Here is a 26652-nt window from a genome sequence, read left to right on the forward strand (position 1 = left end):
GATTCGAGTATTTAGATTTATCGGGAAAATCGAAACCCCGTAAGTTAGGGTACGACCTTCTCGAATCTAAACATTAAATTTTGCTTATTAAAAAGTCATAATTTAAAAGGATATTTTGCTATTTAGGTTAAACGAGAAATCGAAACCCAGCACGTTAGGGCACGTTTTGTCGAATTTCCAAACGCAAAATATTGTCTTATTTTCAAAATTTTCTTTCTATGAATTTGGGTAAAAAAATAATGTAATATTAAAATTGATATACGGATAAAATATTACCCTAATGAATGACAACAATATGAAAACACGAGTAAGCGGATTACAATTACATGATGGCAATAATCACATGAAGCATATCATTTTAATATCAATATTAACAATCAAGGAAAAGCGAAACAAAATAATATATAGCACAATTTGGAGTAAATAGTATAAAACAATTTAAAACAAATAATATATAAAACAAATTAAAATGAATAATATTCAAAGCAATTTAAAACAAATAACATATAAAAAATTTAAAATAATATGTAAAAGTTTAAAATAAATAATATGTCAAAAGGAATCTTAAATGAACAATATGCAAACAAATTTTATTTTTAAAATGATAATGAATGATGTGCATAAAACAATTCCAAATAAATAACATACATATGTAGTTTAACATAAATAATATACATATATAAATTTAAAATGAATAATAGATTAACATAGTTTAAAATGCATAATATATATAAAAAAACTTAAAATAAATAATACTAGAACAATTTAAAATAAATAATATAAAGTTTAAAATAAATAAATAAATAAATTGCAAAAATAAAGTGACATCTAACAGATTTGGGACTAAATCGGGACAAAAACGAAATAAAAGGGTAAAAATATAATAAAATAACAGATAGGACTAAAAACAAAATACGCACAAAGGTCAAGGACCAAATGCGTAATAAGACCCAAATTCGGAGACGTGTCTATTTTTCAAAGCGTCAGTGGGTCAAGGACTCGATTGAAATGCGCCGTAAATTTCGGGGTCAAATTTATAAAATAAATAAATAAGCAAAAGGACTAAATTAAAAAGAACAAGAATGCGAAAGGGCCAAGGGCATACATATACCATTGAAAGAAAACACACGGATCCCCCTTGGAGCGGGTCGGGTCGCGCGGGTTAAGGCTCCAAACGATGCCATTTTGGGCGTTTGGGAGCTGAGCGAAACGACTTCGTTTCACTAGGCTATTTAAGCCAAAATCTCTTCAAAAACTCTCATTTCCCTCCTAAAAAAAACCGAAAGTGCTCCCATTTTCTCTCAAAATTCCCTCTTTCTCTGGCCTAGAGTTCTGACAAGTCCCATGGTGGCCACCGATCGCCGGCGACGGTCTCCGCCGCTCCCGGTGGCCAAAAAATTCTCGAAAAAGCCCTTTTTATCCCCCTTTTTAGCCTAAGTTTAGATCTAAGGGTGAAAACCTCAAAAAGGGAAGAAAAGGTCCGGTCCACGCCCTTTATGACCTCTCGTGTGCCTTTTTCGAAGCTTGAACGAAACCTCAAAGGGTTTCCAGGGCTTTCATGACGAATGACACCTCTGATGACGGCGATGTACGAAGGAAGCGGGTAAGTTTCAACGCTTTTCCCTTTTCTTAGTATTTTTTCTTTTCGAAACGCAAGTAAAAAAATAAATAATAAAAAAAAGGGAGAAAAAAAACATAAAAACACCTTTTTGAATCTGTCAACTATTTTTTTGTTTTGTATTTGATATTTTTTGTCCGAAAAGGAAGAAGAAGAAAAATACATTGATATTTCATGGCTTTTATAGCCGATTCTTAAAACCCCTAAACTTCTATTTTGTTGTTTGCGATTTGGATTATGCTTGTTTGTCGTTTTCCGCTTTGTTGCTTTGTTTGGTGGTCTTTTGCAGGTGACAGAGCAATGTCAGACGCGTGGAGGAGGTGGCGTGCGGCAGACGCGTGAGGCGATTGGCGAGATGCGGCGGTGGAGGCTGACCAGGCGGCAGGAGTGGCGTCCAGTAGCTAGGTTTTTTTGCTTTTGTTTGGCTGAAAATTTTTAGTTTGTTGGGCTAGGGTTTGGTTAGATTTGGGCTGTTTGGGCTAATTGTAAAATGGGTGTATTGTTTTAATTATTTTTGACCTTTTATTTATTATTGGGCCAGGTAGAATTTGGGTTTTACAGCTGCCCCTCTTTGTTCATTGTCGTGTAACGGGAATGAAAGAAAGACTTTTAAGAAAGACAAATTTTGCCCGGTCTCGCCGACTCTTGACTTCTTGGTACTACTCCAATCCACTGCGTCTTGTTTCTTTGATCCATTCCACCGCAACTTCAGGAGAACAAGATTTGTGGTTTTAGTCTGCTCCACTGTAAATTCAAGGAGATAAGACTTATTATGGTAAATTTAATCCGACCTACTGCAACTTCAGAGGTATAAGATTTATCGTTTTAATCCGCTCCACTGCAACTTCAGGGAGATAGGATTAATAGCTTCAATCTGCTCCGCTGTAACTTCAGGGAGATAAGATTTGTTGCAATCTGCTCTACCACAACTTCAGAGAGATAAGATCTGTGTTTTTAATCCGCTCCACTGTAACTTCAGGTAGATAGGATTGATTTCTTCTGTTTGTTCCACTGTAACTTTAGGGATATAATATTGGTTGCGATCTTTTCTACTGCAACTTCAGAGAGATAAGATTTGTGGTTTTAATCCGCTTCACTGCAACTTCAGAGAGATAAGATCTGTGGTTTTCATCTGCTTCACTGCAACTTTAGGGAGATAGAATTGATTTCTTTCGTCTGTTCCACTGTAACTTCAGGGAATAAGACTGGATGCGATCTGCTCTACTGCAACTTCAGGAGATAAGATCTGTGGTTTTAATCCGCTCCACTACAACTTCAGGGAGATAAGATTGGTTTCTTTTGTCTGCTCCACTGTAACTTCAGAGAGATAAAACTGGATGTGATCTGCTCTACTGCAACTTCAGAAAGATAATATATGTGGTTTTAATCCGCTCCACTGCAACTTCAGGGAGATAAGATTGGTTTCTTTTGTCTGCTCCACTGCAACTTTAAGGAGATAAGACTGGATGCGATTTGCTCTACTGCAACTTTAGAGAGATAAGATTTGTGGTTTTAATCCGCTCCACTGTAACTTCAAGGAGATAGAATTGGTTTCTTCAACCTGCTCCACTGCAACTTCAGGGAGATAAGGTTGGTTTTCTTCAGTCTACTCCACTACTGCTTAGGGAGATAAGACTTGATGCGATCTACTCTACTGCAACTTCAGAGAGATAAGATCTGTGGTTTTAATCTGCTCCACTGTAACTTCAGGGAGATAGGGTTGGTTTCTTTTGTCTGCTCCACTGCAACTTCAGGGATATAAGACTGGATGTGATATGCTCTACTGCAACTTCAGAGAGATAAGATCTGTAATGTATGGCTTCAATCTTTTCAATTGCAATGTCGGGGGAAGCAAGATTCGCCGTCGTAGCTTTAATCTGCTCCACTACACCGCCAGGAAAGTAAGATTCACCGTTGTGGCTTCAATCTTTTAAATTGCAATGTCGGGGAAGCAAGATTCACCGTTGTGGCTTCAATCTGTCCCACTACACCGCCAGGGAAGTAAAATTCACCATTGTGGCTTCAATATTTTTAATTATAATCTCAGGGGTATGAGTAACTCCATTGATTTGTTCTCTGGGGAACATGACCTGCAAAATCCATTTCATGGACCTATTTATGCCTAGTGTTTAGGATGTCATGATTAAAATGAATCAAATGCTCCTAATTAGATGTGTATGTATGATATTTGTAGAATGTCATGAGAATGATCCCTTTTTAATGCTTAGGTTGTCATTACTCATCATTCATCAAGGTTTTAGTCACTGATGCCTTCTTGTTCAGTCGGTATCTTTGACAGAAAAACCAAAGAAATAGTCGCAATTTAGACTATTCTTTCTCCTATGCTTCTAACCCTTAGGTTTGATTAGTTCTAAACAATAGTCTTGTTTCAGGTCCTCATACTGTTTAGAAGCTTTCAGAGTAATATGCAGAACTTCTTCTGCTTGAATATTATCAGTCCAGTAATCATTATTTCAATGAAAAACGCTTGAAAAAGATTATCAAAATGGACAAGATGAAATTTTGTTAAGAGCAAAGCTCAAAATGAATGAATCAATCAAGATAGCAAATTTTGCTAGAATACAAAATGAGAATAAATTAATCAAGATGGCGTATTTTGTCAAAAATATAAAAAATAAATAAAATAGAAATAGGTGCCCCAGATATCGTAGCATGAGCTTCTTTGCCTCAAACTTCTTGAGGACCCTTTTGAACTTGATATGTGTTTAGAAGTCCTAGAAGACTTTATCGATGCCCCAAGATATAGCATCTCTCATTCTTGCTAATTCAGAGAGGACAAGGCTATTGCATGCCCCATCTTCAATCAAAATTTGAATTACCCATTCCAGGGTTTTCAATTCAAAACCCCTTTGGTCTCAAGGCGCCCTTTGTGGGTTTTTACCTTGGCCTCTCATTTTTATTTCCTTTTCCTTCTTTTCTTTTCTTTTTTCTTTTCATTTCTTTTTTCAAGTGAATTATTTATTACTTGAATCAGAATTCTCAAGATTAGGCAAGTTCTTGCCATCCATCTTGGTCAATATCGACACTTTTTTAGATAAGGCCTTCCACATAAGGTCCTTTCCAGTTTGGCATCCACTTTCTTCTGAAGTCTTTTTGTATGGGAAGGATCTTCTTCGATATCAGGTCCCCCTCATGGAATCCTCTGGGGTGAACCTTTTTTGGTGAGCTCGCATCACTCGCTTTTGATACATTTGACCATGACGGATAGCTTTCAAACTTTTCTCTTCAATCAAATTTAACTGATCATATCGGGCCTATATCCATTCTGTTTCATCCAACTTCAGCTCTGACAAGACTCGAAGGGAATAAATATCACCTTCGATTGGTAAAACTGCCTCTATTCCATATACCAATGAGAAATGAGTTGCCCCGGTAGAGGTTTTTTTATGTTTTTGGTGTTTTTTTGTTTTTTTTGCCTCCACTGAACCGTTCATTTTGGGGAGACATGGTGTTAATCTTAAACAGATTGTAAACTTCTGATGTCCTGCGGTTGTTCAAATACATTGTCTAATATGATCCTTTTAACATTCCATATTGACATATGATTTCTTTTTTCAGGAATTTACTGACCGTCAGCTTTGCGATATTGGCATATGAAACAACCTCTACCCTCTTGATGAAGTAATCGACGACCACAAAGATGAATCGATGACCGCCAGAAGCTTTTAGCGAGGTCGGCCCAATGACATCCATGCCCCTCATAGAGAAAGTCCATGGAAAAACCATAACATGAAGAGATAAAGGAAGCACATAAATATTGTCTCCGTAAGTTTGACACTTGTGGCATTTCTTGGTATAACTGATGCAATCCCCTTCCATGGTGGACCAGCAGTACCCAAATCTCATGATTTACTTGGCCATTGTAAAACCATTAGCATGTGTTCCTCAAACACCCGTATAGACCTCTTCCAAGGTCTTCTTAGCGTCAAGAGCGTCCACAGGTCTTAGTATCCCAGGCATATCTTGGTATGATCATGCGAAAACATCTTTGAATTCTTGGAGTAACTCAATGACGTCTCGCTTTGTCTTTGCAGTGATACATGCTTAGATCTTCACCTCTTTCTTTTCTCCTAAGCCCATAATCTCTACTGATTTTTTTTGTAAGGTAGGATCTATTTCTCGACTTGTTCTACCATCCTTAACAAATCAGGAGATAAGCCACAGTCTTGGTCATTTTCAAAGTCCCGAGGTTCCTCTAGACACATATCTTGCTCAAAAGGAGATTCTGAGTCAATAGTAGTGACGCTCATATCATTGATATCTAGAGACCTGTTCTAGGAACGAAAGAAGACTCAAATAACCAATGAATCAAAGGGTAATTATCTGTGTGGTATGAGTATGAATGAAAATGGAAGGAACAAGATGCATTTCATTGAAATAAAAAAATAGTGGACATGCGCCTCTTTCACAAAAGGATTTTCTATTGCTCCCAGGCTTAGAGCAATAAGAGCGTTCCAAATATTACTCTGAAATGGTCCTAAAAATTACAAGAATCTCCTCCACAGTCCCGTTGTTCAAAACGCCTCTAGGGATTTAGAAACAAATTCCTTATAGTTTTTTTTAGTTCCTTCTTTAGAGGCATAAACATCTTTTCTTTCCAAACCATCGATATATTCAAAGAATGCTAATTCTCTATCATCCATCTGGCTCTGTACTAGAGTTTTAAACTCGACATACTTTTGGATTTTGGGGAATTTATTGTATGCAATGAAAGGTAATGTTGATGCATGAGTGTAAAAAGGGGTGTTGATCTTGATTCAATTCTATTAGAACAACTTTTCTAGAAAACAAATCTCTTTACATAAAACGGACATTTACATATTGCCCTAATACTCGAAGTGAAGACGTCGATCCTTATGTCCAAATGCCAAGATCGAATCTCGCGAACTCTCCAAATGGATGCCTCTTCTATCACCATGTTTGCTTGATCTGGGTCGTGCCCCACTGGTCATTCGTCCACACGTCATTAGCTCCGTTAGTAGCTCTCGAATAATCTTCATTAGTTTGACTCTTCTACCGACGAAACACAGTCACGCACTTATCCTTCCCTCGTTACATTTTCTCGGACTGTATTAGGACGACCGTATTGTTTTTCACTTTATCAAGAAACCCATTTTCTTATGACAAGCTCTCTATTTAGATACTGAACGTGAATCAACACCTCTTTTATGATGAAAATGCAATGTAATCATAACCAAAGCAAAGCGAAATAGGTTAGTACAAAACAAAAGCAAGCAAGGAAGAAACAAATTGAGCATCTACTCGGGAAACCACTAGGGTTTGGTGTAATTATTCCTAAGGTGGGCAACTAAGGTTCACTATATGTAGTCTGGCTCTAAAGTAAGGGTACCCGAACCGGAAGATTCCTCGATCCTCACCCATTATAGGCTCATACGGACTGAGTTCAGTTCAGGGGAATACATTTCCCTATGGCCATGCGGAGGTGAAAGCCTCACGAAGGCGTAGCTTCTCACTCCCACTTAAAAGGTGTGACCCTCGATCATGCAATGCAATGTGCAGAAATATCAAAAGGCTTGAACCAAAAAAAAGTAAACATATTAAAGACCACAAAAATGATGAACAAAATGCAACGAAAGGATCGTACATTTAAACCAAATTTTTAATTTTCGATAAAAAGACAAAAAATAATCAACTCGTGACTTGACTCTCTTTTTACTTCCCCAATGGAGTCGTCAAGCTGTTGACACCATTTTTTGTTGTGAAAACGGGGTCGACTTGGGTTTTGGAAAAATGAAAACGAATGCGGGAGTCGCCACCAATCTTTTTTGATAAGGTATGATCGGGCCACCTTGAAAAGTGGTTATTTTTAATAAACAATTTAATTTTATCAAAACAACGATTTTGGTCCACGAATTTCAAAAAAACGGGTTCGAGAGTCGGTTACGTACGAGGAAGGATTAGAACCCTCGTAATGCCAAAATTGGTACCTAGTTGATTAATTAATGTCTTAGTGTCGAGAATTGGAAACTTTTGAAGAGATTAAAAATACGATCCTTTGTCAAATGTTGAAAATTTTCGAGAAAATGGCATATTTTATGTTAATCGAGAAAGAGAATTATATCCAGTAAGTTAGGACACAATGTGTTGAATTCCCGATGCGCGAATGAATGCTAAAAACTTACTTATTTAAAAGATATTTAGCTATCTCGGATTTAAAAAAAGGATCATGCCCAGTCAGTTAGGACACGATCTTTTATTAATTCCCGAGATCGTTTAAAAACTTAAGTTTGAAAAGATTCGTGTATTTAGATTTATCGGGAAAATTAAAACCCCGTAAGTTAGGGTACGACCTTCTCGAATCTAAACACGAAATTTTGCTTATTCAAAAGTCATAATTTAAAAGGATATTTTTCTCTTTAGGTTAAACGAGAAATCGAAACACAGCACGTTAGGGCACGTTTTGTCGAATTTTCAAACGCAAAATATTGTCTTATTTTCGAAATTTTCTTTCTATGAATTTGGGTAAAAAAATAATGTAATATTAAAATTGATATACGGATAAAATATTACCCTAATGAATGACAACAATATGAAAACACGAGTAAGCGGATTACAAGACATGATGGCAATAATCACATGAAGCATGTCACTTTAATATCAATATTAACAATCAAGGAAAAGCGAAACAAAATAATATATAGCACAATTTGGAGTAAATAGTATAAAACAATTTAAAACAAATAATATGTAAAACAAATTAAAATGAATAATATTCAAAGCAATTTAAAACAAATAACATATAAAAAATTTAAAATAATATGTAAAAAGTTTAAAATAAATAATATGTCAAAAGGAATCTTAAATGAATAATATGCAAACAAATTATATTTTTTAAAATGATAATGAATGATGTGCATAAAAACAATTCCAAATAAATAATATACATATGTAGTTTAACATAAATAATATACATATATAAATTTAAAATGAATAATAGATTAACATAGTTTAAAATGCATAATATATATATAAAAAACTTAAAATAAATAATACTTGAACAATTTAAAATAAATAATATAAAGTTTAAAATAAATAAATAAATAAATTGCAAAAATAAAGTGAAATCTAACAGATTTCGGACTAAATCGGGACAAAAATGAAATAAAAGGGTAAAAATATAATAAAATAACAGATAGGACTAAAAACAAAATACGCACAAAGGTCAAGGACCAAATGCGTAATAAGACCCAAATTCGGAGACGTGTCTATTTTTCAAAGCGTCAGTGGGTCAAGGACTCGATTGAAATGCGCCGTAAATTTCGGGGTCAAATTTATAAAATAAATAAATAAGCAAAAGGACTAAATTAAAAAGAACAAGAATGCGAAAGGGCCAAAGGCATAAATATACCATTGAAAGAAAACACGCGGATACCCCCTGGAGCAGGTCGGGTCGCGCGGGTTAAGGCTCGAAACGACTCTGTTTTAGGCGTTTGGGAGCTAAGCGAAACGACGTCGTTTCACTAGGCTATTTAAGCCAAAATCTCTTCAAAAAGTCTCATTTCCCTCATCTTAAAAATAACCGAAAGTGCTCCCATTTTCTCTCAAAATTCCCCCTTTCTCCGGCCTAGAGTTCCGGCGAGTCCCACGGTGGCCACCGATCGCCGGTGACGGTCTCCGCCGCTCTCGATGGCCGAAAGATTTTGAAAAAGCCTTTTTATCCCCCTTTTTAGCCTATGTTTAGATTTAAGGGTGAAAACACCAAAAAGGGAAGAAAAGGTCTGGTCCACGCCCTTTATGACCTCTCGTGTGCCTTTTTCGAAGCCTGAACGAAACCTCAAAGGGTTTTTAGGGCTTTCATGATGGAGGAAACCTCCGATGACGGCGATGTACGAAGGAAGCAGGTAAGTTTCAACGCTTTTCCCTTTTCTTAGTATTTTTTCTTTTCGAAACGCAAGTAAAAAATAAATAATAAAAAAGGTAGAAAAATAAAAGCATAAAAACACCTTTTTGAATCTATCAACTATTTTTTTGTTTTGTATTCGATATTTTTTGTCCGAAAAGGAAGAAGAAGAAAAATACATTGATATTTCATGGCTTTTATAGCCGATTCTTAAAACCCCTAAACTTCTATTTTGTTGTTTGCGATTTGGATTATGCTTGTTTGTCGTTTTCCGCTTTGTTGCTTTGTTTGGTGGTCTTTTGCAGGTGACAGAGCAGTGTCAAACACGTGGAGGAGGTGGCGTGCGGTAGACGCGTGAGGCGATTGGCGAGATGCGGCGGTGGAGGCTAACCAGGGGGCAGGAGCGGCGGCCAGCAGCTAGGTTTTTTTACTTTTTGTTTGGTTGAAAATTTTTAGTTTGTTGGGCTAGGGTTTGGTTAGATTTGGGCTGTTTGGGCTAATTGTAAAATGGGTGTATTGTTTTAATTATTTTGGACCTTTTATTTATTATTGGGCCGGGCAGAATTTAGGTTTTACAAATATCTTTTTATTCTAATAAATTTTTAATTTTAAAACAAGCACTTATAGATGAATTAATAATATATGAGATGTTAGTATTTGATTTGTAAAAATAATTATATAATTTAACCTCATGTAAGGATAAGAAAATAAAACAAAAAGAAATCTTTTCATAGAGAGATTTATAAGTTTATTTCTTATACAATTTTATATAAATATATGTAGCTAGAAATTTAGATGTATATAATCATCACTTGTAAATTTTTTTAAAGGTATAATGATAAATTTAATCTTTAATGTTTATATCTTTTATTAATTTGACCTTTATTATTTTTGAGCTAAATTTGACCTCACCTTTTAAACAGAGGTAAAGTACATAAATAATCACTCAACTATTCGATTCATTTTATATTGATCACTCAACTATTATTTTATTTTATTTTTAGTCGTTCAACTTTTTGAAATTAAATATTTTAATCACTTTTCAGTTAAGCAATTAACGAAAGTTCAAGATGGGTTTTGTTTTATTGGCCTAACATGCATTTTAAAGTAAAAGTAAAATGCAATCTACTTCCTAATATAAGAGAATCCATTGTACTTTTACTAGATCTAACTTGTTTAAATCTAAGAAAACTGGGCAATTGTCCCATGGTTCCCCATCACTAAAAACGCATTGTATCATTGAAAAAACAAACTAGATTCTGAGAGAAAAATTTCAGGAATCAGTAATAGATTCTTAAATTTGTATCTTCACAATATTGATACAAGAAGGCAATTAACATGTCCTGCTAATAACAAGTCCATGCCAGTAATATTAACAAACTGGAACTGAAATGAAGTTGAAAAGAACATGCTATGGTTTCTTTACAAAAACGACCTACAACAAGTCAGCAACACGCTTATGTTCGAAGAAAAAGTAACTCACCGGACCTTCTTCCGTGACTTAAATGGGTAACGTGATGGTGGTGAGGGGGAAAATTCAGTAGGTAGCTGAGGCGGGTCGGCGTCACCAGTGAGCATGGCAACAACTTCCTTCATGGAAGGGCGACGGGCCGGTGATTTCTGCAAACAAAGCAAAGCAACTGTGATACACAAAAGAGCCTGTTCTTGTTTCAAAGACTGTATACTCTGGTCAATCAAATCAAAGAGCTTCCCAGTTTGTGCAAGATGCTTCGCCCAGGAAGTGAGATTGGCCCGCTGAAACTCCGCCATAGGAGAGCCTGTAACCTGCAAGGGTCGCCTCCCTGCAATGAGAACCAATAGTAGAACTCCAAAGCTGTAAACATCACACTTCTCTGATGGATCACTTCCTCCATACTCAGGAGCAATGTAGCAAACGGTTCCTCTCATACTGGGGGTACTGCTAATCCCACCACTCTTGGGAATCTCCCCACTAAATGAATCATACCAGTCCACACTTCCAATACTGCTTTTACTCCTCTTCTTCTTCTTCCTCGCATCATCAAGCCGCCACCAATTCTCCCAACCACCATTATCATCACTATGGCACATTGCCATCTCTCTCTTCTTCTTTTTGTTTGTTTTTGAAAGCTTTGCGCAATACTCCTCTTTCCACCGCTCCCTCGTCGGTCTCCTCTTTACATTGTTTTCCTTATCGTCCTCCATTGACACCCACCATTCCAATCGTTTTTTGCTCTTCTTATTCTTCTTCTCCCCCGATTTAGCTTTCATTTCGTAACTTGAAGAAGCCACTGAAGTAATCCAATCATTACTGGGTCTCTCTTTCTTAATCTCACTTCCTATCCATTCCATCACATAATCCTTCACTTTCCCACTCTCTCCCACTGCGCCCATATCTTGCTTCCACCACCAATCGCTGCTGGAGCCGCCACTCTGCTTCCCGCCACCGTTGACCAATTCTTTTCCATTCTCAACACTTGCTCTATCGAAATTCCCCTCCGAGACCGACACGCTTCCTTTCTCCATAATTTCAGGAGATGTTGCAACTGCCGGCGGAGAAACGGCAACTGTAACAACCTCCGAATTCTCCGCAATAGATCCATAATCCTCAAATCCTGTAGCTACACTCTCTGTTTCCGCTATAGATCCATGATCCTCAGCAATTTCCAGTTTAACTTCCTCTGATTTCAACCTTGCTAGTCCAAAATCAGCAATTTTGGCTGAAAAATACTGATCCAACAATATGTTACTAGGCTTAATATCTCCGTGAATTACTGGAGGGTCTAATCCATGGAGATATTCAACTCCCTTGGCAATATCAACAGCAACTGAAAATCTCTGTTTCCAGTTCATTAACTCGGGGCATTTTCTATGAAGCAACGCATCTTGCAGATTGCCGTTAGGCATGAGCTCGTAAACAAGGAGCATTCGACGTCGTTTTCGGTCGTGAGAGAAGCCGAGGACTGGAACGACCAGGGAAGAATTGAGTTTTGAAACGAAGAAGAGCTCGTTTTGGAACTCGCGTTCGCCCTGAAGAGAACTGGTGTCCATCACCTTAACAGCGACGGTTTGAATGTTTTTGCTTCGGCGGTGGTCATGATGGAGGTTGTTAGAGATGGTGGCGCGGTAAACAGAGCCAAAGCCCCCTTGACCGAGGCGCTGTGAAACGGAGAAAGAGGAGGTAGCGCGACGGAGGACGGAGTACGAAAACCGGTATGGCGGCTTGGAGTCGGCGGGAACAGTGCGTTCACGTCGAATTTTGCGAAGGCACAAGGATAGAACGAGTAAGATTGAAAAGGCCGCTGTGAAAGCTACGATAGGTGGGAGGATGAGACGTATGGGTAAAGGGCGGTGGTGGGTCAACGGCGGTTGCTGCAGCGGTGGGAGCGAGCGAGGCATCATAAAAAGAAAAAAAGAAAAAAAAAATCGGGCTCTCTTTGGCTTCTAGATGTATAACTGTCAAGTGGTATTGTTAAAAGCAAAATGTGGTTCGAGGGTTGTTTGTTGTTGAGAGGGTGTAATGATTTGTACTTTTTTTCCCTGAATTAAATGACTAAAAAAGAAAACAGAGATGATTAGTACAACTCAAAAACAAAACATCAGACCATCTCCCTCACTTCTCTTCTTACTCCGCAAAAAAACACTAAACGAAACAAATTTAAATCACTTTTCCGTTTCAATCAGGAATATCAATAGTTTCTTTTAGCTACACAGTCATTCTAAAATTACTTTATTTCTATTTTTACATATTTTAATTTTCTTTTATCAAATATAACACTGTCATCAATAACGATTCTTGTTTTTTAAAATCTAAATGAAAAGCTGATTAAGATACCATATATTAAGAATAGAAGTTAAAATAAAATAAATTTACACGTATTAAAAATAAAAACTAAAAAAATTAAATAAGGGCAAAACAAAAACATTTCAATTAAAGAAAAGAAACACAAAAAAGAATTGGGTTAAAAAATCGAGATAACTTTTGGGAAATTTTTAGGGTGTTTGGAACCCTAAATTAAATTCTAAACTTCAAATAAAACCCAAATTTAAGTTCAAGGTTTGATTAAGGTTCTAAAATACTCCCAATTTTTTTCAAAAGTTAACCCAAATTTAGCCTTGGTTTTAATTTTTAGCTTTTATTTTTATCACGTGTAAATTTTTTTTTCAATTTTTATTTTTAACATGTGGCATCTTAGTTAACTTTCCATTTGAGTTTTAACAAAATAGGGACCAAAACACAACGACATCATTGTCATCATATCATATTATCATCCTATTGTCGCGTTTGAGTTCTTTACGAGTACATACAATTATAGCTCTGATTACTTCTGATTTTTCTAGAGGTGTATCTGGTACTGCTTCCTTGATCATAACAACAATAACGTCACCAATATGAGCATATCGGCGATTACTAGCTCCTATGACTCCAATACACATCAATTCTTGGGCCTCGTTGTTATCTGCTACATTCAAATGGGTATGAGGTTGAATCCTTTTTAAAATCTCTTTTTTCAATGTAACAAAGGACGAACAAAAAAAGAAATATTGTTTGTCAAAAAAAAACTTGCAATTGTTTTTTTAATTCCCAAGACAAGACTTCTTTCCTTTGGTTCTATATTCCTATCCTGAAATAATGAATTTAGTTTTTATAGCCATTTTTGGCGTTGTAGTTGAAATAGCCTTTCTGGCTATTTTTTCAGTTACTCCGCTAATTTAATAAATTATTCTGCTCGGTTTAGTGACAGTTACCCAATACTCGAAAGATCCTTTCCCCAAACCTATACGTGTTTCTGTAGGTCTACCGGTAACGGGTTTGTCTGGAAATATATGTACCCATATTTTTCCACCATAGCGTACATTTCATGTCATTGCTTGGCGCCCTGCTTTTATTTGTCTAGATGTAATCCAAACGGGTTCAAGTGCTTGGAGAGCATATCTACCAAAACAAATCCGACTTAGCTGTACTATGTTTAATAAAAAAAATTAGAGTGACTAAAACAGAAATGAAGTAATTTTAAAGGGACTATCTAGATAATTTACCCTTTTTTAAAAGGATTTACTTAAGAGGTGGCAAAAAATTATATCCAAAGCATTACATTAACTTTTTTTTTTGAATGGTAAATAGTTGGCTTCCATAAAACAAATTAGGAGGTGAACCTACCATGTGTTCCACAATCCCATCATCGGGAAACAACAAAAACAAAAAAAATTAAAGCCTAAATAAATAAAACGGAAAGGAAAGGAAAAACTTAAACAAGAAAGAATTGAAATGTCATAAAAGAACCTCCTAGAAAAACAAGCCAAGAAACCAACAAACTCTCCAAAACCAGAGAAGAAAATCAGTAGAAGAACAAAATCCTATAAAGAGACAAGCTTTAGTAGATTATCGGAGTGAAAGATGAAGTTTTACGAAAAACCAAAGCAAAAACCTGATTAGCGTGAAAGACAATACTTTGACCAATCCACCGCAGCCACTCTCTCGACCAACTCCGGTGCTTCTTCGATCCATAACCATCCCTCTGATAATTGACGTTCCTCCCTTGCCAACACATGGGCTGCCTCATTCGCATCTCTCCTCACATGGTGAAAGGTAATAGTAGCAAACAAACCCATTTTCTACTTAATGTTTGCAACGATTGGGCCTAAAATTGACCTATCTGGTGTGTCCAATTGTAGTTTTTTGATAATCGAAAGAGAGTCCCCTTCGATCTAAACAGAATAGAACCCAAGCTCCCTCACAAACCAAATCACCTGTTCGCATGCCCGAGCCTCTGCCATAAACACATCTGCAACATGGGAGTGAGGGTAAGTACAAGCCCCCATTATCAAACCCACTTCGTTTCGTATAATAATGCCTAAGAATGATCTGTTTTCATGCACATTAAAAGAGGGATCGAAATTAATTTTCACAGTGCCCTCCTCTAGTGGCCTCTAGTAAGTAGCCTTAGGTATACAAACAGAGGAGCTCTCTTGTAATAACGATTCTAGTTCTATTATTTACCCTAAAATAAACCTTGATATATCTTAAATTCATTGTTTGATGCCATTATGCATCAATCAGTTTCTGGCAAACCAAATAGACCATATTGTTATTGTCAATAGCTTTTGTTTTTATCATTTGCCATGTTGAAAGATTCTATTAACCAATATCTATGGTTTGAGTGCTTTGAGAAAGGAGATCTGATGACATGAAAAGAGCCCAGAACTTGTTCTGTAATTGAACAAAACCTAAGGAGATGGTGATACGAGCTCGTTTCGGAAGATGTGACGAGTCGTATTAATTCCCGATCGAAATTAGGTAGTGTCGGTTTCGAAACAAATTCAAGTCTTGGTGTTTAAAATTAAATGGCTTTGGGAAACAAAGGAGTTTGATAGAGTGTTGTTTGATGGATATTTTGAAGAAACAAGTCGAACCCTTATTAGCAAATAAGGACCCGGGCTTAAGGTTTCAAAGAAAGGAAAAGGAATTAGGATAATAACCGAGACCCTCTATTTAGCAAAATAGGAACCTACGGTATGAAGAACGCCACACCAATGGTGATAAGTTCGAAACAAAGTCAGATTGACGCCACTCGTTGAAGATAAGTCAATTTGAGCTTTGGAGAATAAAGAGAGTGAATTGCCTTACTAAAATGATATTTCATTCAGAAATTTGTCAAAAGTCCTTTTACAAGAAAATGAGTAACTATTTATAGCCTAATGCCTAGTAGCCGAATGGACATATTCTAGACTTAGTTTCTAAGCAAACATTGAACAAAAATGGCCAATGTAGGTTCGGCTGAATGGTGACCATACATGAAGCTTCCACATTAAGCAAATGAACCTTGAGATGCATGTAGTAGCTACATTCGCCATCGGGCTTAAATGAGCATTCAATAGGTAACTCTTGCTGAAAAATTATCAATAATAAAGAGAGTACTTGAGCAGCCACATTAGGTGTGAATGGACAGTTTTGAAGAGCCTTTAGAGTGTGAACACCATGAACCGAATGGCCAAAATGTATCCAGCAATGTGAAGGAAATAAATGGCAGCCTTGGAGGATGAAGAATCATCTCTTTTGGCTGAATGGTCACATAGAAGACTTCAAATATCAGCACACCTTGTTTAATGCATTCCATGCATGAATCATTTGGTGCATTGAATCCAACATGCATGCATCTTCACATCCCTTGAATCTTCATGCATAAATCTGCCCAATGAATCTTCAAATTCGGCTGCACCTAAAAATACACATGAACTTAATTAATTTCAAACAAATTTAGCTGAACTAAATAAAGGCATAATGTGAACATCCTAATTTAACATTGAAGCAACTTAAATATTAATAAAACATGACACATAAATTCGGCTGGACAAATTTAAGACATGTATTAATTTAGACAAACTAAATGAAATCAATACATCTTTTAATTCAACTAGATCAAGACATATTAAACACTTATATTAACTAAAGACATATTTATAAGTCAGTAATAAAACTTATTTAAATGCTTATTTAAATGGTCTAAAATTCCAAAGAGTAATTTAATTAGCTAGAACGAAATTCACTTCAAAGAAGTTGAATATGTTCATCTCGTTTTTAAACTTCTTGCTATCATTTTCCTCAACCCGTTCCACCATTGCTGAAATAGCATCTTTGAAACGTTTAGCTCTAGCTCGCGTTATTGGACCAATGGGAAACGTGATTGCTTCTCGTTCGAACTCTTCGTTGTTCATAGGCGAGCTCAGATCAGATGGTCCACTGATTCAGTACCTTCAAGGCACAACGGGCAAGCACCAAGACTAGGGAGATTTCTCTTAGGTTAGCATAAATAGGTATATAGTCATTGTAGACTTTCCACAAGTGAATTTTTATTTTTTGGGGAATTTGTAAAGCCCATAGAATAGAGAAAAAATTGTACCCAGAGTTGCAGTAGGCTTGTTAGGAGCTGTAACACCCATAACCTATTTCCATCGCTGAAATAGGGTTATGGAGTATTACTGTACAATGCAAAACATTCCATAACAATTGCATCTAATTCATCAAATTAATTGACAATATTCATAAATAATTCAGAATGAAGCAAGACATACATTCATGGGACTTAAATAGAGCTTACGAGGCCTAAAAATAGTTTAGGAACAATCAGGGACCAATTCGAAACAAAATAGGAGATTTGGGACAAAATGAAAAAAATTCAAAACTAGGGTTACACGGCAGTGTGATAAAGCTCAAACTGTGTGGCTCCAGACATAGCCGTATGGCCATTCTACACGCTTGTATGCATGGGCTGTGTAGCTCTCTAACTTGGGTCATATAGTCGTGTCACAGCCCATGTGTCAGCCTGTGTGAATCCTGCACCTAACATGCTAGGGGCACACGTCTGTATAGTTTGCCCATGTGTGACACACGGTCATGTGACAGCCCGTGTCCCATGCCATGTGTACCTAAAAGTAACCAAAATCATGCTCATTTTTCATCCAATTACATAGGTACCTAAACCAATTCATAACACATGATCACAAGACTATAACCACACCTAAAAGCAACCAAAACATGCCAATTTGAACCACCTAAAACCAAACCAAGGTGTTATACTTGAAGTTACAAAATAATGTCCATACCCAAACATTATCATTTCATATCACCTACAAGTCATAACATACACACCAACTAATCTATTTCAATCTCATCATATTGTACTTAAACATGTCACTTACCATTCCCTAGACAAAACACTCAAGCTCAACTTAGAGTTTAACAAGCATACCATATAAGGTTACCATTCCACAACATCAAACATACCAAAAAACCACATAAGGTTATGAAACATTTCCAACATAATCATTTGCCCTATTACATGCCATATAACCAATGTTTACAAAATCCACCAAAAGAGTCATCAGGATAGTGTGATTTTGCGAGTTGATCAGATCACCCCTCCATAAAATGTAATCTACAAGAAAAGGAACAAGATACGAGTAAGTTTATGGAAGCTTAGTAAGTTTGATGATTAAACGATAATCTTATCTGTTTGAACATAAATAAACAATGTATAAGATTTAAAAAAATAAGTTCTTGTCAGTCACAACTCACAACAGATGAGTAATGCACAATACAATAATTCAAATCATATTCCAAATTACTATTATTTCAACTTTTCGAAAACACTTATACTTAGATAATTCACATAATCAAAATGCCATATGATAAATTATCATAACCAAGTCATAGTTCTATCAATATCTCATTTCAGGTAATCGAAAGGGTATCATTCATTCAAATTAACTTTAGAATTTTAACAGGCCCACGATGCTGCTCATACAAGCTATAGAGAATCTGCAACACATGCAGGATCTCAAGCCATCGCTACATTCTGTATCACCGGTACATAGTACCTGATAAATGATCACTGACTCAAAGCCTGCTAAATAATCATCGGCCCACGGCCTACTATTTAGGTATACCACGTACTCATTATACTCATTTATTATTTATTCTTTAAGCATTCAATAGATAATTACAAAATTAGATCAACTTCTAATAAAACATGTAGTGTGTAAGAAATCATTATAAACATAAAATAATAGCACGAACTTATTGGACTGATTTGCTGCAACAACCAAAGTACAAGGACTACTCAGCTACCTTGTCCTTTCTACGATTACCAACTCGTGCTTGATCTAAAATAATAATTCCATTCAATCAACCAATACCAATAGCAAAGACATTTTTACGAAATTACCCCAAATATTTTACTTTTATACAATTTAGTCCCTAAGCTTAAAACATGCAATTTAACCATTTTCATTCAAATATAAGCTTAGCCGAACATTCAAGAGCCTCACTTCAATCCATATTTGCAATTATTTCACATCAAGTACAAGTAATTTTACTATTTTTACATTTTAGTCCTTAAACGTTAAAACCATCAAAAACTACTTTACAAAATAGTCCTAACTAACAACCAACCTTAATATTATTCCATAAAACTTTAAGAATAACTCAAACTCACTTAAACGTTAAAACCAGCAAAAACTACTTTACAAAATAGTCCTAACTAACAACCAACCTTAATATTATTCCATAAAACTTCAAGAATAACTCAAACTTAATATTATCCAGAATGTTTGAAAGTTTTACAAATTAGTTCTCAAGTTAGCTAGACCAAACTAATACGAGCTCAAAAATATAAAAATTACTAAAAACGGGCAAGGTTTACTTATCAAACTAAAAACGGGCAAGGTTTACTTATCGAATTAAAGGACCAAAATTTGTCGAAAACTCTCCCTTTTAACTCCTTTAAGGTTTAAATTTTGATAAAATGAAAAGGAAGAAGATGATACAATTTTAACATGTTTTGTTTTATTATACTTATTTACCTATTTACAAGTTTATCCCTTTAATAAACAATTAACATTCACAATTTGTAAGCCCACTACCGTCCATAACAAGTAATGATGGTCTATTTAATATTCAAGACCTTTAATTAACTTTTTTATAGCTATTTGATAACCTTAATTAATAGCAATTAACTTTCTCAACTTTTACGATTTAATCCTTTTCCCTTAATTAACTATCTAAACGATAAAATTTCATAACCAAATTTTAATATGACACTAATGACCTCATTCATATTTAATAATTAATATTTACGGGCTGATAGAACAGAGTTGTGGTCCCGAAACCATTGTTTCTGGCACCATTTAAAAACAGGCTGTTACAAGAGCTTTCTGGTTGGAAAAGTTTTCATGTAATAGTAGCTTGTATCCACTTTTGACTGTATACTCCCCTGTTCCTTCAACTCCCCAAAATTTGAGATCTAGTGGTTTCGTTTGGGTTATAGGGATGGATAAGATAGCCTCTACTTGGTCAGCTTCGACAATCTCCCGAATTACATCTTCTTTCCAGGTACCTTGCTCCGAGTTAATTAAATCAGCGACTTTGGTAAATCTTATATCTATTTGCTTACATTTAACTCTGCTATCCCCAAGTCCAGGGATCGTTCCAAATATTCACTGATTCCTCGTCTCCAATCAGCATTACTTTAACTTAATTCGTTAATTTAAAAATAATAACATATTATCAATTGTCATAAATATTTATTCAAGTCTTCAGCTTTATATAAAAAAAATAATTTAGTCGTCCTTTTAATTTTTCTCTTTCAACCCTTAAATTTGGTTTGTCAAATCACTTTTAAAATAGATAAAAAATTTAACGTTTGTTAACTTTATTGATGTGACATACACATGAATGTCACATCAATAATTAACTTTTTTAAAATTATACAATATACTTTAAAATTAAAATTTATTTAAAAAGTATAAATTTTTTAATTTTTTAAAATAATTAATTACTAACATGACATACACGTGGACTATCACATGGATGCTACGTCAATAAAGTTAACAGACGTTGACTTTTCCATTCGTTTTAGTGTAATTTGACAAATAATACAAGCTTATAGATTAAAATAGGTAAATAATTAAATGAAGAACTAAAATGATTTTTTTAATAAAGTCGAAGGCCAAATAAATTAATATATGTATTTTGAGTAATCAATTATATATTTTTATATCAAATATTTCAATTCAATTTAAAGAAATAATTTATTATATACATGCTTCTTTTATATAATAAACACTATGACTTATCAATTAACATTTTCCTATTTTAATTATATAGAATCAGATGGAACGAGTTAAACAATACTAATTTAATTTATTAAAATAGAAAAAAATAAAGTCATTAATTAAAAAATTATAAGAATAATGATGTGATCAAATTTTTTATATATATATCCGTTTCAATATATCTACTCATTATTCTTAATTAAACTATCAAATCTTTTAAAAAAATTAAATTGCCCAATATTAATCTAGAACAAAACTATTTACTTTTTGAAAATATTATTATTCCTTAAATTTCAAATTATATATATTTTCATAAATATCAAATTTTTTAAGGAAAATATGAAAAGTTCTAATTTATAATAAGAAAATAGTTATAATTTTAGTTGTAGCATGAAAGCATAAAACTGAAAGCATTTTTATTTCTTTTGATATAAAAAGTATTTCTGGACAAGATTTGTATGGTGAAATTTAAATTAAAATAAATTTAGATATAGCTTACACATTATTTATATAAAGTGAATTTCAAACTTAAACATACAAAATTGGAGGTTTTAGAAATAAAGGAGAATGTCGAAATCTGATGAACTAAAAATAGTATTTAAAAAGAAAATTGTTATTCCTCCAAAATCATCCAAGCCCAATCAAATAAAGAAAAAAAAGAAGATCAAAGTCACTGAAAATTACAAGTATGGAATCTGTTTACTGCCTTTTGTAGAGTTGAACTTTGATATAAAAATTGAAATCCTCTGCTTTTTACCATATATATAAAAATAAACTTGATGCTTAAAGAGTAAAAGTTAACACATATGACCTTTAAAGCTTGAGTTGCTTTTTGTGTGTTTTTTTAAAGAGTAGATGAAAGAGCAGGATAAGATAGCATACTTCATCACTTTTCCATTTCAGAAAAAGGGTTTGAGTGATTCAAAATTAGGAAGAAATGAAGACTGACCAATCACCACTAATCAACCTGCAAAAAGATTAGACAAAACCCTATATACTCTTACCAAATTTTAATTTTAATTTATATACTTTAAAATTCACTATTTGAACTTTGAAGAATATCACTTTTCTCATTTGATATTAATTTTTTTTTGTCCTAATTAGATACTTAAAGTATCCAAACATTAAGGTTTTTAGTCCAATCTTAAATGGATTAGATTACGCCAACTGTTTTTATTTTTATTTTTCATTTCAAAATATATTTTTATTAAAAAGATTAAATATATTACTATTACCAACCCAGCACCATTTCAAGCAAATGAACCTCAATTTTCTGTGTTCATTGGCAACGGATCGAGAATGGATTTCAAGGATTGGGGTTTTTGCAGTTGAAATTTTAGTTGCTATTGGGTTGGGTGTTAGCAGTGGGTTTTTAATGGGGTTAGCAATGGTGGTTTATGGAGGATTTAGATGGTAGTTTAAGGTATTAGTGGTTATGGAATTTTTGGAGTGGAAATTTTGGTTGCTTATAATTTCTTTGAGTTAAAATGGTCAAATGGTAATGGTAGAGATGGCCGATGGGAGAGGACGAAGATTGTCAAATGGTCTTTCGGGACTACCTCAGGACAAGACAAGTAGGTTGGAATTTGGGGTTGCGATGAACTTCACCTTTGCAACAGAATGAAATGCAACACTGTAATGGAAATTTGGTTTACTTCTTGTACTTGGCTTTAATCTTCAATAGGCTTTGGAATTTTACTTAAGCACCAAGTAGATTAAATTTGGGCATGGCTTTTGTTTCATGTAGTGCAGCAGGTGAGATTGACCACTAAGTAGATGGTCAAATGATCTTAGATTTGCGTAACCTTTGTTGAAGAAGATGATGATTTATTTAACAAAAAAGTAAATAAGACGAACATTTAATAATAATTAACAAAAAATTAAATTCTTTCTATTTTTATAGTTTTATATATTAGATTTTTCCCTAAATTTTTATATATATTTATTTCTATTTTCTAAATTTTTAAAGTTTATATATTTTTAATAAAAGAAAATAGACTAATGTTGGTTTAAGATGGGATTAAGAACCATAACATTTGGATATTTTAGGTACTTAATTGAAAAGAAAAATTTTAAGAATCAAAATGGAAAAATATATATTTTAAAGGTTAAATTATAAATTAAGTCTTAATTTTAAGACATTAAATTATTCTATTTTTTAAATTTAATAATATTGGTTCAATTGTTAACATAGTATAATTTTTCTGTAGGTTACGTTAAAGTCACAATTATAAACATAGTTTCAACAATTTGAAAATCCCTTAATTTTTTTTTTCCATTTGGCAATTACTTCTATTTAAAGAAAAAAACCCCCAATAATTTTTTTAAAAAACATACTGAAGTGTCATCATTGATCACCGCCGTCCGTCGTGCTTCGATAGTGTTTTGAAACCAAACTTTATTGAAAAACTATTAAACATATCTTGCTAAGGAGATTGCTTCACTAAAATACCATTCCTTGCTAAGTCCACGCCAAGCCCAATTTGTAATAACTCGAATTTTAATAAGGTCGAAAATTTCAGTTTTATGATTAAATTTATTAAATTAAATTAACCGAAAATTATAATAAAATAATAACGTACGAAATTGTAGAACAAATTACTAAATATAATTAAATTAAAAACAATTAAAAATTATAGTACAAGGAATAACTTATAAAATGTGATTGTTATTGACTTTTAATTTAGTAAATGAAAAAAGAACCTAGTTAGAAATTAAACTAGAGACTATAAAACAATTAGACCAAATAATTTTAAATTAGTGGGATGGAATGATTAAATCCATCCATCATTATAATCATGATTTATATTATTAAATGGTTTTATGTTAATTAACTAATTAAGATTAATTAAGCTTAATCTTAACATTAATCTAAGTACATATACATATGTGAAAGTGGGAGAGAGAATGTAAAAATTATCATCTTCCTTAGTTGTGCCGTATATCAACTTGAAAGAAAGAAAGAAAACTTCTTTTGCTTCCATTAGTTATTCGGTCCAACGTCCTTAAGGTAAATAAGTTAATTCCTTTAAAATTTTTATGGAATTTTGATCATATTAGCTTAACATGTCTTACCCATGTGTTAGAATTTTGAATTGTTAAGTTAAATTCAAGATACTTGAAGCATGAGTTTGGGGTATGTTACGACTAAATTAAAATGTAGAGAAAGGAGTTGGAATTGATTAGGAATCCAACTAAGCTATATAGCTTATTTATGACATTGGGAATTAAATTGAATAAATTGAAGGCTGTTATGAAATTATGTTATAGATTACAAGTATAAGGTCCCTAATGAAAGAATATGAAATCAAATTTTGATTCGATACTAAATATCGAGAAATATGAGCATTTTAGATATTAGGGTTTATAAGGACTAAAATGAATAAAATGCATTCGTATTTAATTATTGTTAATGTGTATATGATTGAGAAATTAATATTTTTTTGAAACCGTATTATCAAACATAGTAGAGGATAATGCTGGAAAGTCAAAGACGAATGGAAAGGAAAAGGCGAACGTCGAATAGTTACTGCGATTTGTGCTACTATAATTCACTTCCAATTATTCATTCGTAGATTAGTTAGTCATTATAATCGAATAAAAAATAAATGCTGAGGTAATTGTATCTTTCCTTAAAAGCTTGTGATGATGAATTTGATATTTAGATTGTCTAATCATGTTATAAATGATTGAATTTGTGCTTTATAAATGTATATGCTCAATATATATAAATAATGAAATCTTGATATTATGATGATTATTGATAACGTATGATATACATAACTAATATGATTTGAACTTATAAGTGTTGGTGATAAAAAAGGATGCATTGATAATGTGATTGCATATTTGAGTTATGATTGATAATACAATAGTGATGCTATAATGTTGAATATTGATATGTGTTAAATAATATTTAATAATGATTTTGCCCCATTAAACGATGTTAGGTTTAGTCTGGGTATAACTGGCATGCTATAAGATCTCTGATATAGTGATTTACTAGTTCCAATTCACTAAGAGTCATGAGCAAGTACTAAAACCATTATTGTCAAGCAACCTATGATGGTAGTATAAAATAGTCAAGACAAATACTAAAATGCCATCGTTGTCGGGCAACTCAGGATGACAAAATAAAATAGCCCCAATTCCTACAGAGCTGTGGACTTATTATTTATATATATCTGAGTATCTGTCCTAGTGTCTACCATCGGTAAATAGGGGCCAAAATAAGTAAGTAGCAAAAGGTGAAAGTGAATTTATATGTTGAGTATTGAATATATTGTGACATGAAAATTTTGAATTGTTGAAATGAATATTGAGTGATGATTTATAGAAATTGAGAAAATTGGAAACTATATGAATGATTAGTATACATCATTCACATGTGAAAGAAATGGAAAATGTTGGCCATAATACCTTGAAGGTGGCATGAACCTTCGATAGGTTGGTATGAATTCATATGACGATGTTATAAATCTATTTAGTTTGGTATTATAATGATTGATTCTATAATGAAAAGAAAAAAAGGGGATAAAGTAGTATTATTAATGCTATACTTTTGTACATTTTTTATTAATTTAATCTTTTGATGTATTGAATTTGAATTATATTAGCATCTCCGAGTATACAGTACTCAACATATGAGTTTTTTTTTTGTTTCCGTGTGCAGGTCTAATAGGTTCAGGTTATATTTTGATAGAAGTAAATAAGTCATGAAACATTCAAATTTTGATGACTTAGCTCAAACCAACTTGTTTTATTTTGACTATAAATACTAAATGGCATGTACCTAGGTTCAATCATAGGGTTTAATGTCATTTTGGGGTCTTCTTATATGCTTCGGTAATTGATGGATTTTAAGGTGTGAACTTAGTTGATATGATTTTGATAGTCAATTGCATGGTTTAGCTTGCTTTATTACTCTTCTACTTTCACAACTATTAAATGCATTGGATGCCATGCTTGTGAATAGTTTAGATGTGTTTTTACATGTTAAAATGATGTATGTTAATGCGATACTAAGTTGGTGTTGGAAAAAATCCTGTTCGAAAACAGTTTTCTTACACAATGGAAAATAAAAATTTTGAAAACCGACCTGATTTGTAATATTTATAGCAATAAACATTAGACCGAAATGTACCTGTGTTTTTTAATAGGCATATCCTTGTCATTCCAAGCTTTCAACCAAATGATCTTCTCTGTTATTCTCGTACAATGAATTGCTTCGAGTGTGGGTTCAAACAAATCGAATCAAAACAAAAAATTAAAAATAGTTTTCTTTTCTTTAGTGTGAAAATGAAAATTCTTTTCTCAAATAGAAACCGATAGAATTGTTATTCCAGAAAAATATATTTAATAGTTGAGAATAAATTCTTTCTATTTTTTGGTAGATTAACAATATCTTCAAGTTGTATAAATATCCCTACTAGTGCCATCTATTTGTAGGGGGAGAAGGTAGAACCCTTATTGAATTGTAGAAGCTTATTTCAACTAGAAAAACAAAATCCTAGTTCAACTAGGATGTAGGGGGTGAAAATCCTAGTTAAATATACTAGGG

The 26652-nt window shown here is 33.7% G+C and overlaps 1 protein-coding gene and 1 long non-coding RNA gene across 2 annotated transcripts; one reads left to right on the forward strand and one right to left on the reverse strand.

The window, feature by feature from the left end:
- Window positions 1-10771: 10771 nt before the first annotated feature.
- LOC105798731 (receptor-like serine/threonine-protein kinase At4g25390) lies at window positions 10772-13113 on the reverse strand. Its single transcript, XM_012628921.2, has one exon. It carries the CDS (start codon window positions 12879-12881, stop codon window positions 10980-10982), a length of 1902 nt encoding a protein of 633 aa, XP_012484375.1. The 5' UTR covers window positions 12882-13113; the 3' UTR covers window positions 10772-10979.
- A 1489-nt stretch (window positions 13114-14602) lies between these two features.
- On the forward strand, window positions 14603-15578 carry LOC128032484 (uncharacterized). Its single transcript, XR_008188696.1, has 2 exons — window positions 14603-15069; window positions 15156-15578. It is a non-coding gene; the product is annotated as an uncharacterized LOC128032484 (long non-coding RNA).
- Window positions 15579-26652: the final 11074 nt, after the last annotated feature.

The sequence above is a fragment of the Gossypium raimondii genome, chromosome 9, assembly GCF_025698545.1.
Source record: "Gossypium raimondii isolate GPD5lz chromosome 9, ASM2569854v1, whole genome shotgun sequence".
NCBI classification, from domain to species: Eukaryota; Viridiplantae; Streptophyta; class Magnoliopsida; order Malvales; family Malvaceae; genus Gossypium; species Gossypium raimondii.

Excerpts from the sequence above, each read along its gene's own strand:
- LOC105798731 (XM_012628921.2), bottom strand. The coding sequence starts at position 12,881 with ATGATGCCTCGCTCGCTCCCACCGCTGCAGCAACCGCCGTTGACCCAC.